This window comes from Drosophila sulfurigaster, chromosome 2R (assembly GCF_023558435.1).
Source record: "Drosophila sulfurigaster albostrigata strain 15112-1811.04 chromosome 2R, ASM2355843v2, whole genome shotgun sequence".
NCBI lineage: Eukaryota > Metazoa > Arthropoda > Insecta > Diptera > Drosophilidae > Drosophila > Drosophila sulfurigaster.
Window position 1 is genome coordinate 4,394,654 of NC_084882.1, and position 12,636 is coordinate 4,407,289.

General features: G+C 33.7%; 2 protein-coding genes across 2 annotated transcripts; both read left to right on the forward strand.

Moving 5' to 3' along the window:
• Window positions 1-935: 935 nt before the first annotated feature.
• LOC133835661 (uncharacterized) lies at window positions 936-6,453 on the forward strand. The gene is made up of 6 exons (XM_062265687.1): window positions 936-1,788; window positions 3,682-3,798; window positions 4,404-4,674; window positions 4,732-4,889; window positions 4,958-5,047; window positions 5,114-6,453. The coding sequence occupies exons 1-6, from the start codon at window positions 1,615-1,617 to the stop codon at window positions 5,783-5,785; spliced, it is 1,482 nt and encodes a 493-aa protein (XP_062121671.1). The 5' UTR covers window positions 936-1,614; the 3' UTR covers window positions 5,786-6,453.
• LOC133836640 (uncharacterized) lies at window positions 6,394-6,882 on the forward strand (the record flags this gene model as incomplete). Its single annotated transcript, XM_062267231.1, has 1 exon — window positions 6,394-6,882. A coding segment is annotated over one exon (285 nt), but the record flags the coding sequence as incomplete, so codon positions are not given.
• Window positions 6,883-12,636: the final 5,754 nt, after the last annotated feature.

The following is a 12,636-nucleotide window of genomic DNA, read 5'->3' on the forward strand; positions in this document are numbered from 1 at the left end:
AGAAATAATTATATATTAAAAAAATTCGCTCCTGGTGTAGTAGCTTAATTATAATAATAAATAATAAAGTATATATATTCTCGATCAGCATCAACAGCCGAGACAATCTAGCCATGTCCGTCTGTGTGTCTGTCCGTAGATCTCAGAGACTATAAGAGATAGAGCTATAATTTTTCGACAGCATTTGTTATATTTGCACGCAAATCAAGTTTGTTTCATATTTTTGCCACGCCCACTTCCGCCCACGCAAATCAATAAAATCGAATAACAAGCGTAATTTTCAAGCTACAGCTGCGAATTTTGGTGTATACAACAACTATAGTATTTATGCTTTCTGAAAATTACGATCAGATAAAAATTGTGCAAGTTATTAAAGAAATACTTTTGTATGGGCAAAACCGCCTACTTACAAGTGGTCTTAGTTGCTTTGGCCGACAATCTGGTATACTGTGCAGTCTATGGTATATTTTGAATGTGGTACTATATCGATATAACAAATATACCGTTTGGCATATTTTTAGAATATTTGTATTGTTGGTATATTTTGAAAAAAAACCGCAATATTTTGTTTTTATTCAAAATGGGCAGCGGATATCTCACAGTCGAGCACACTCGACTGTAACATTCTTACTTGTTTTTTAATTTGTTATGGTTTACTTTAACAATAGTACCACTTTCATACTGACTTGCATTTATTGTTTTAACGGGTATTTCGCAGTCGATCAGCTTTTTATTATGAAATTACTTTAGCTTTCCGGATGTAACATACAATTTTTAAACATATAAAGTCTTATGGTTTTTTTATGTTTAGTGGATTCGAAACTCTGTATATATAATTATAGATGAATGTTTGTTAGCATGAGTACAAACGAATTTATTGAAATTATTTTTAAGCTGACACAAATAAGCTTACATACTTATAGTTAATCAAAAGTTTTGCAAACATCAACAAGTTTAAATAGCCTTCGATGTATAACGTAAGCTTCTTTGATAAGTTTGAGTTAGGAAAGCTTCCAACAAGGGTTCAATATAAATAGATTAAGTAACTTACTACGTTGATGCAACAAGACTAACAAATATTGCGCAATTGGGTCAGTCGTGCCACATTTATGCAAGATGTGCACAGCGAGTAATAAAATAAATTTATTTTATGTCCAAGAATAATTAGGCCTTCAACTATCGAACCATTGTTTCAGGAGTCGTTTCAACGGAATGGGAAAACAAGTAAACTAGAGAAAATGGGGTGCCGAACTGGGGAAATATTTAAAGGGCCCGAACCCTATAGAGTTGCGCAAATTAAATACATTCCTGGCCTAACTTAACAAACAACTTCAAGGACAGATAAGCAGTCAACTCATCTCTACCGCTAGGCCTTTGTGCAGTCTGAGCACCACCCATAACCTAGACTATAAATAACAGGCTGGCAAGCGACGCTGCCTAGACAACCAAAGTAGTTACGACGAGGCGAAAGTTGAGCTACTCAGAAACCGTGCCTGGCACGGATATGACAGCCAATTCGGCGGCCAACTTGGATGTTGATGGTTTGGGTTTAGAACTGAAGAAATTCAGTTGCGCGTGATTTGTTGAACGCGTCGCTACTTCCGTTTTCTCAGGATGACGACCAGTGATGAGATGGGCTCTTTCTGTCACGACCATATCCAACATCCCTTGATGTGGTGTGATGAGAAGAAGCGTCTCGTTGAACGCAAGAATGCTGAGGAAAGCTTGCGTATGTGGCGACGTCGCAAAGCTGAAGAATGTGCTCGGAAGGAGAAGGATAAACAAGAGGTAAATAAATAAATGAAACATAACGCAACAACTTGTGGATGTCGGTGAAGTGGCTGGAATAACTACAAAACTAGTCGATAATACACATGGTTTTATTTTAATTATTTATAGAATGAGCTCGCTTAGGTCTTTTATCTTGGGTTTAAAACATAATTATTTAGTCATCGATCAAAGCTCACAGAACGTGTTATTTACAAAATTTTGATTATTATTTCAGGTATATAATAAAAAAAAATATCATCAATTAATTTTCTATTTATTGGTTATCTTTTTAATCAATGTCAATATTTTTGAAACAATAGTTTCCAAGACATTAAGAATCCTTTTCCAGAACAATTATTGTTTTCACTCCATAAATTATATCTAGTCTACTCATAGTTATCAGTAGTATCTATAACATACGGAACACAACATTAATTATAAAGAATATTGATGATCATCATCAACAAACCTTTTCTTCGGAATAAAAGTTCAAAATTCGCGTATTTCTTACTTTCAAGTTCATGTTCCAGAATTTGTACAAAAGAATTGCACATTTGTTGGTTTTCTTCTCTTAAAGTGCATTATGCACCCTGTAACTAAACATTACTCAGATTAACGAAAAATAAATTGTTAATGACCTGCTCATTTCAATATGTTTGATTAACTTGGTACTACGTACAATATGTGTTAACTTATTATTCTAAAACACTAAGAAGCACGGTGTATCCTGAAGTAGACCAATATAATATATAATATAATATTATTTATTATTATTTAGCTTACCGATTAACAAAAACTAATTATATAATAAAATATATTAAGGATAGTGACTACATAACTTTGAACCAATATTCCTTGCACCCAACGGGTAATTTATAGCATAATATGTAATTATAATTAAATGTAATTAGAACGATACCTTTGAAGAACAGACTGCAGGGCATTTTCAGAGACAATTTTAAATTTTGTTCAAAAGTCGCACTCATTGAAAGTGAATTATTACGGCATGTCTTAATTGAGATGAATTCCTGCTCGCTACACTCATTAGTCCATGCAATGTTCGATATTTAAATATTATTACATATGTTAAAATATAATTTATTTATTTTTTTTTTACGCCTATTGTAGATAAATAGCAAACTTGTTTGTGTTAAATTTGTTTTAAGTGTGAGAGGTATACGAATTTGCTTATCATAATAAAAAACTATGTACATGCAATTGTGCACAGCAAAACTTCGCTAGTTTTATCAAATAAGAACGTTAGGTTCATCAAAATAATAAAATCGAGAGCTATGCAAAATTATTTAATTATTTTTTATTTATTAAGATTCATTTTTAATTTAAGATTAATTTACAATTATACAATTAAGAGTTTCGAAAATTAGAATTTGAAAAACAAATCTTAATATATGTTACATTGTGTGGAGGGTTGAACTGCCTTTGACATCCTTTCATGCTAGACTTCGGTTCAAAGACCTAGTATTAAAAAGTTACTTGCACAAAAGTTCAACCAACTATTTGACAATTTGACTTTTCGGAAGTATTGTGGAAATAAAATTGTCGCGGTATCCATTAAGTTCTTCAACTAACATCAGCTCGCGTGACTCAAGCACCTGTGAGTTAAATGTGAATACGGATGGACTTTAGCTCAAAATATATGTAGGTGAATAGAAGGCAAAGAGCAGTACAGTGCAACTATAACAACAACCTACAAACAAAGGTGGTAGTCGGGCAATAAGGTGTTTCCGAAGGATCAGGCAGAGGACCTGGCAAATTTTTTTTAAATATTTGCTAATAGTGAGTTGAGTTTAGCGAGCCGAATATAGGGCAGACAAAGAAATCGATAAAACAAACCTACATGTCATAATTGACTACCTTTCTGCCTCTACAATATTTAATCTTCTCTTTTAGTACTATGATATGTTTGTTCAGCATTGCCCCTGGGGCAAGCCCGGCGGTGGAGCACCCAATGTGGAGGTACGACGAAAGGACATTACCGCAGTTGGACTGCACTCGACACCAACTGTTGTGAGTTCAATTACAGAATATGCATTGCATTCCATATAGAGATTGAAATTTTAATTTACGCTTCCCATAGGGTAGAAGGGTTTTATAACTTTGCACCAAAATAATTGTCGCAATTCCGATCCCATAAAGTATATATATTCTGTCAGCTTTAAAAACCGAGACGATAAAACTATGTCTGTCCTAGATCTCAACAACTATTAAATATTTGTTTTGACAACACTTTTTATTGTTGCACTCAGATAAAGTTTGTTATAAATTTTGCCCGCCCTCTTCCACTGGAATGGTTAATTTGGTATATACAGTAACACCTACAGTTTCTATGATTTAATTGCGATCAGATAAAAATCTTAGAAGTTTTTCAAGAAATAATTTTATATGACAAGAATCTGCAGCTATCGGGTCTTTATTTCTTTGGTAGACTATCTGGTATACATTTTAAATATACTTGTATATCGATATATCAAATATAGCTTTTGTATATTCTAAGATTTGTTCAATGTTTTTGCAATGCTTTGCTTTTGGTTACAATAGTATCTCACAGTCGAGTATACTCGAGAGCAATTCTACTAGGTTTACGTAATGAGCGTTAACTTTTTCACTTACAGACTGCAGCTCATCGTATAAATTCCTTACAACCTTGCCGCTACAATGACTATTTTACCATGCAGAAAAAGTGTCACAAAAATCCCATAGCCGCCTACCATCATCATCGTCACCATCATCCTGGTCCACCTCCACCTGGAATAGCTGGAGGCCGCTTGCCACACACACATTCTATACACCATCTGCAAGAAAGTGGCCCTCGAAGTAGTACTGTCACTATTTGTGAGAGAGAACATCCACACAAAGTCGTCAACGTCGCCCAGAATGCCAATGGTGAGAGTTTGCACATCGAACTAAAAGAGCATCCCTCAATGTCATTTCGAAATAAAGGCCACGTGGATATTGAACTGCGCTATAAGCCTTCTCCGACTTGCAAGGGTCAAGTTATGCTCAATAAGGTAGTCGACAATAGCGAGAATGAGCACTTACATCTACAGGAGAAATTATCCAACCAAAAAAAGAAACTACAAGCGAAGTTGGAAAAGCCGGTGAGCGACATCTATTATTCTCTCTGTGGGTAGTATTTTTAACGTTATAATTACTTTACGCTCTTTAGATGTGTAAGGACCCGTGGGGAAAGGCAGGTCCAGGTGGTAAGCCATGGCGCAGTCCAAAAGAAGTCGGGAATACGTTTATGAAGTCGCTTGTAAGTGACACTTGGGCAAGTCAAGAACTATATACAAATACAGTTCTGCCAATGATTCTTTTGCAGGGCTGGACGAATAAGGAAATGCTGAAGGAGTTAGATCAGGATAATCCAGTGACTCCCGCAGAGAAAAACACATTTCGCAAATCGAAAGGATGCAAGCCTGCCAAGCCACAGCGCTGCTGCGACATGTGCACTTGCACCTGCGCATCGGTAGCTTCATCCAGTCCAATGAAACCATCCAGAAAGATCCTTGTGGCTGCGGGGGCAGAGCGACCCTCCCCTAACTGTAGTCTCGGATCACCGCCCAAAGAATGTAAACCTATTAAGTCGTGTCCTCGACCACCACGTGGCCATTGTACTGGCAACACTGGGAACTGTACTGCCACTCCAGACGGTGGCACCTTTAATAACGGACGAGGAGGAGATGGTGGTGGTGTAGAGTTGGTGCCTTTGTTGGCACGTCGCCGCGGCTTACACCGTCCCATCAGCCTGTCCAGCACGGATGTGACAAAGAGGACGCCCTCGCATGATAGGTACGCACCACATAAGCACAAGACAATGTCAATGCCCAGCAAAGAGCCGAATATCAAGATCATTAAAAAAATTAGTCAAATGAAGAAGCGGCTTCCTAAGAATTTGAATTGCAAGTTCCAATGCTGCAGTTGCGACTGCGTCACAGCCACCGCTGCGCCGCCCACTTGCTGCCTCAAAAGGCTCACACTGCACATCCGCTAATCCCAGTCAAATCTATAATTTAAGTAGTTAATCAGCTCATCAGTCAGTCTGTGTGTCTTTGTGAGTGCGCTTGTCTTTTCAGTTTAATTGATATTCAACATAACTATATACATATCTAAATACTACAATATATCATACGTATCTACTACGTTTACGTCTTTGCACTTGCATTTTGTTTTCTTTTTGTTTATTATTAGCTCTTACTCTCATGTATATTGAAACTAATACCGTTGCCTCTAATATTCGTATTAAATTTTTTAAGTTCTCAAAGTTTCTCATTTGCTTGCTCTGCGAAAATTGTACAATCTGTGAAATTGAGATGAACTGCGTATTTTTGTTTGTGTTTTTAATGGTTCTCTATCACTTCTTTTGGCTCATTCAGCAATAAAATATCCATTCTAATACAAGTGAAAGTATAGCAACCAAAAGAGCAAACTAAAACTACACCAAATTAAATAAACAATTAATCAGAAAATATCCAATATGCAAATCATAATACAAATCTTCTATGTATTCCCGCGCAATAAAACGTTCGCTTTATCTAATCCAATAACAAAATAAACTCAATCTCAATAAAATTCAACCAAAAATGAAATATAAACGAATGAACATCAACAATCAAATCGACGTTGCTGGCATCGCCTACATCCACAAATAACAACAGGATTCAAACAGCAGCCGACATGCGATATCTGCATGAGCTAAATGTGCAAATATCGCAGAAGCGTCGATCGGTCAGCGTGTCGAAGCAAATGGACCGAGACCTTTGCAATCAACACTTCGACACATTCCAAACATTTTGGGGACGGCCTGGCCATGGCGCGCCGGCTGGTGATAAGATCAATAAGCTAAAGTTGGATGACTTACTCTATGGCACTCCAGAGACATCCTAAGATATCATTCAGGTATTCGACTCTGTTGAAGTGAATTTTGCCAACTTGCCATGTTTGTAAGTTGTACAAAGTTTTATATTCACAGATTGTTTTAATTGGAAGCCATTGTCTAACTACACTTAGATCTTGTAAGCATTTACTTTGATTTTATATAAGTATATACGAATATAACAAAATTATGTTCAGATATGTGCAAATTTAAAATTATAACGTGTAAATAAAATACTTTGAAAAGAAATTAGACTAATCGATGTAGAGTAATCATTATTAGCTACTTTTTGGCATATTCGAATTAACTTACGAGTTTGTCAAAACTTTTCATTAAAGAGTTAAAAAAAATAATTCTTAAGTTTACAAAATGGTTTACTATTTGTAACGGATTATTCAAGTTAGCAACATTTCTGTTTTCAGCTTTTTTTACAGTTCAATCGTCATTGACTAAAATAAATTGATCAGTGTTTACGTCCTTTTCATAAGCATTGTCCATCTTGCCCATAACTTTATAGCTTACCAATGTCACTCAAGGTTAACCAAAAACTAAAAGGAAATAGAAAGATTTACAGCGAATGCAAACATTACTAATTTAAAGATAATTTTATTTGGTATATTCTGACCCCTATTGTATATTTTATAAGTAAAGTGATATTCCAAACATAGTCTTCGGTGTATTTTAATATATCTATAGTTTATTATAAGAAAAATACCGCTTTGCTTTGCTTTTATTAAAATCGGTAGCGAGTATCCGAGAGTCTAAGCATTCTGGTTTCTTTCAACTTCTAATGACACATTTATACGAAGAGAATGGAAACATAATGCTAATCCAAACCTTCACTTATTTTGAAAATTGTTTTAGTTTATGTTTTTTTCACTGTACAGACGGACGCATGCGACAAATTCCATCAGAGAATTACCCATATGTTAGAAAACTATAGCTTTGTGCTAGATAGTAATTAGAAAGCAGAAGGAAACATCTACTTTTTATAATATATTTACTCGGTATTGTTACCGATAATTAAAGTAATTTTCATATTTAAATTCGGGCACTCGACTCAGACTGTAAATTTCTGACACACTTGGGCCCAAAGGCGCTGTCTTTTATGCATTATAAACAAGAATAAATTGAAATTATTAAATTGTGGTATTGTTAGCCACCATTCACATTTCATGACAAATTGTACTTACGTTTCAGAGGATGAAACCAGGCAATACCAACCATGCAACGCGCTGAAGTCTATCTGTAAAAATTCTAAGATAAATTACCAAAGGCTATTTTTAGTATATCTATAAGAATTCACTTTCAAAATACACAATAACATAGAGCACCAGATTGTCAGCCCAAATAACTAAGACCCGACGGCAGCAGCCGTTTTTCATCATTTTATTATCATAAATCATAAATACTGTAGTTATTATGGCTTGTACCAAAAATCGACTAGCTTCAAAACTTTGCTTGCTATGAAACTGAAATGAAAAGAAAGTGTCGCTAGGCATTAATTCGTCTTAAGCACTGTGACAAGAAGTGTAATCCGACACGGCTCTTATGCTACTATGGGGGAAATAATTAAAGTTCTTCCGGCCTTCTAATTCTTTAAGATATCCGGTCACATTACTAACATAAAAGCTGCTTCTCTATTCTATCAGTATGTTAAATGCATCGTTAGCTTATAAACTAAAGGGAATTTTGTAGAGTACTTTGTTAAGTAACGTCAAATGTAAACTTCTCTGTATGGTTTAAGTTTACATACAACAGCATAATTGCAATTGCCGCTCAATGAAATTTTAGCTCAGGTTATTTCGAAATTGCAAACATTTTAACGAAAATTCCAGTCGCTGATCGTTTGCGGCTGATCGATTCTTTGCAAATTGTATATATTTTGAAACATTTAATAAAATAGTGTCAGCTCATATTAATAATAAACAACTAAATACTTTTTTATAAAAATGTTTACCTTTTATTATGAATTTCAATTCCTAAAAAAAACTGATTTCGCTGAACGAAAATATTAGAAGAATTATTTTAATATATGCTCAAAGAATAATATCATGGATTACCGCACCAAGGATAATACAATGACGTCGAGTGTACTCGGCTGTAAGATACCCTCTACCCTCTCTCTATCATTTAAATATATATGCAGTCGATGTTGCTGTATTATTCTCAAAAAATACAAAGAAATATACCAAAAATAGATACTTTTTTATCATATTTCATTAACGTTATTCTCAGTAACAATTATTTTTCAAGTATGTTAATGAGAACCAATAATGTAGTATGAAGGCAGCTTCGATTCGAAGGCTCCGAAGTTTTGCAAAGTTCGAAAATAAAATTTCGAGCTGTCGAATTCGTTTATTTTTAATGGTGTACCTTAAAAACATAAATAAAACATATTAATTTAACAGTTTTAAAAATGTTGATTGATTATTTTTCTTTTTTAATAAAATTGAAAAAAAGGTATAAACGCATAACATTATTAATTTTCTAAACCATTCTTGGAGCTTTGTTGGAATAAATATTCAGCATTTTTTTTATAACAGTTAAACATATTTTTCCTTACTCTTAGCATGTGGTTTCGTCCTTGGTTTATTTCATGCTAATCTGGGCATTCTCTAAACAGTTGCATTAGAGACCCCTCCGGCCTTTGCTTTCAACGCCTGTTGAGCTAATAAGCCCCTGACAAGTTTGTGAGCTGACCAATTCTTTTTTTTTTACCACGATGATGAATTGTTCCATTTTCTATGCTGACATTTTGTAGACTTAGTTTATAGTTGGGAGAATTTGAGCATGAAACGCAGCCTCCAGCGTTAACAGCGGCAAGTATTCAAAGGAACTGACATGCGACGTAAACTTCTCCTAAGTGTGTGTATAGGCGATGGCTTAAGGTTGAGTATTATTAATAAACATAAATCTATGCACACACGCTGGCAGGGCACTGATACAAAGCGGAGATATATTTGTATGTGTCTGCTTCTGCTCATTTTATCACGAAAAGTTCGAATTTTAATCATGTTTATAGTTTGTATTGTGAAATTATTGTTTTTTTGCAATATTAGCACCAAATATTAATATTTAAGTAGATAATTAAATGGGCGATACAATTTTAAAAACCTGGCTTGTTTATACACCATAACTTTAAATTAAATTTTCCTGTACCAGAGTTTTAAATATCATCACTTTGTAAAGCACCACATCATATTTGCAGTTGGTTGCTCTGAAAGTATTAATGACGATTATCACAAACCGCCAGTCTACAGTCTCATTCCACTGCAAACCAGAAACTCCATTCAACAACAGTCACAATTTCGGCCCCGAAACTAGAAACTGCTTTTGCGGTCACACACTGCAAAAGCAGCCAACAATCAACTAAAACAACGGGATGCAGAGAGGCCTCCTTAATGCACAACACTGCGGCAGAGGCACACCCCATGTCAATAGCATTCAGAATGCAGGATTCTTTGCTCTTGCGCAAAACTGTGATGCATACCAATTAACCCTCGGTAAAGGCATTCCTTTAAAGAGTAATTAAGCTAGAGTAAATAAAGGGAAATTATAAACATTGCTTTCAGTGCTTTAAGTCCATATCCCAAATGCAGGATATAACCTGTTACATATTAAGAGCTCAAACAAATCTTATCGAATTTGTAATATTCTTAAATATAGAAATGACATGAATACCATGTTTTTATTTACTGATCTCAATGAATCACTATATACACACAAATATATGAAATTATCCTTGATAAAGCTTGTGTATGAACGCAACGACTTGGGTCTATTGTGCTTGTGAACTGGCGGCCTCCGAGTATTTAAACTACACCATTTATTTCATAAAATCCTAAGCCTTATATGGTTAACAATAGTTTCTTATCTCTACCTGACCAAACGCACTTCTCTGACCAAACGGCTGTGTATTTTATCGCTCACGTTCATATGGATATCCTTGTGTCCTTGAACTTGTATACTTACTCACAATGCGAAATCATTTTTTACATATGTATATATTGCCACCCTTACCATAAATACCCATAACATAGTAGTAGTGGTTCCCACATTCCAATGGTCAGTGGTAAAAAGTGTGGTGTAATGAATTCTATTGGCGGAGATTTCGTATAAAAAGACAAAATTATTTTTATTAAGTCAAATAGTAACATGCTTCAAAATCGTCTTGCGGTGTAATATTCTAGATTATGATTTTGAACAACCTAGTCATACTTAATCGAGGAATTTGAGGAATTAATTTACCGCTGTATGTTAATATGATTATTCTGTAATAAAGTTATATTAATTCTTTTGCATTTGTTTCCGCTATCCACAGGGTAAAAGGTTATATACCCTTGTGCCCGCAGGAAATATATGTAACAGACAGAAGGAGGCATTCCTATAGAGTATATACATATTTTCTTAATCAGAGTCAACAGTCGAGACGATATAGCCGTCTATCAGTCTGTCTGTCCGTCTGAATGAACACCTAAATCCCAGAGGCTATAAGAGATAAAGATATAATTTTTTTCATTAGCACTTGTTATGTTTGCACGCAGATCAAGTTTGTTTCAATTTTTTGCTACGTACACTTAATAAAATGAATACCGCACTATTTTGCTTTTATTCAAAATATTCAAATTCGAGCACACTCGACTGTAGTTTTCTTACTTGTTTTGTTTCGCTTCGGAATTAACCATAGAGATAAAAACAACGGCTCATTTTTTACATAATTGCAGAATAAAATATTAGTATAACCGATAACATAAATAAAAAATTCTTTTGCAACACAGCGTAAAAAACATTATCGCACATATATAGTAAATATATATCAATAATATACTAAACTTTAGTATAAAGACTAAACAAGTATAATAAAATATAGTATATGTATGTATGTGGGACGCAAAGGCTTCCAAAGAATTAGATCCCAGTGGATTTTTGTTTATTGTTATTTGTTACAGTATTAATGATTTTCTTTGAAAATAGTAAATTATCAGTAAAAAATGAAACTAGATACATTTGTCTTCAAATTGTTGAAGCTGACTGAGCTTCGTATTTTGTAGTCGAGAACTCTCGTCTTAAATTAACTTTCTTGTTAAATACAAAATGTTTTCCGTTTCTCTTAATGAGTATAATAATAGCGAAACAAGTAAAAAGTACATGTCATATAATATTTTTTATTTTGCTAATCACTTTAGTTGGCATTATAATCATTTTCAGAAGCTAATTGCTACGAACTTGTTCTTGAGTTTAAAACATATGTTGAGGTATATAACAAAATTATATCTATCTTGAGATTTATTGAATTACTAATTAAAATTACTAAAGTAATAAACAAACGTTTGTATAGAATTCCATTTGTTCTTTAGTTTTTCAATATTAACAATAGAATTAATTGAAAATTTAATTTTAAATTGTTTACTTATAAAACCTTAAAACCGATAGATTAAATTGATTATACATTGTTTTTTTTTAATGATTTACAACATATCTCAATTTTTGATTATACTTAAAGAAAAAGAAAAATGACAATTGGTAACTGCACTATTTGTAAATTTCTTTATAAATTTTTTTAATTTTCTAAAAAGGTACTCTATAATTTTTATTTTAAAATAGTAAATATAAATATTTGCCAAAGCTTAGGACGACTTTAATCAATTTTTTAAATTTAATAGCTATGATTATTTCGATTTCGATTTATAGAATAATTTAGAATTTCATGTACAATTAAGTGAACATCATTTTCATTACCCTAAATATTTGTATTACTCATTTATATTGCAATTAGAAACTTTCTACATATAAATAAACTATTTGTTGGCCTATATTATAAGTTTATTAAATTAATAAAGAATATTCTATTCGAAACTTTACTAGAAAGCCCCAGCAGTTTGATGTCTAAGCCTTACAACTGTATCATCCTCACGCATAGTATGTATGTTATATATACCTACATCTATCATATACGTACGGTGTGA

Bases quoted from the DNA above. Each gene is read 5' to 3' on its own strand.
- LOC133835661 (XM_062265687.1), top strand. From the start codon at position 1,615: ATGACGACCAGTGATGAGATGGGCTCTTTCTGTCACGACCATATCCAA. The intron at 3,799-4,403 runs GTGAGTTCAATT...TTTCACTTACAG, and splicing joins TGCACTCGACACCAACTGTT to ACTGCAGCTCATCGTATAAA. The intron at 4,890-4,957 runs GTGAGCGACATC...TACGCTCTTTAG, and splicing joins AAGCGAAGTTGGAAAAGCCG to ATGTGTAAGGACCCGTGGGG.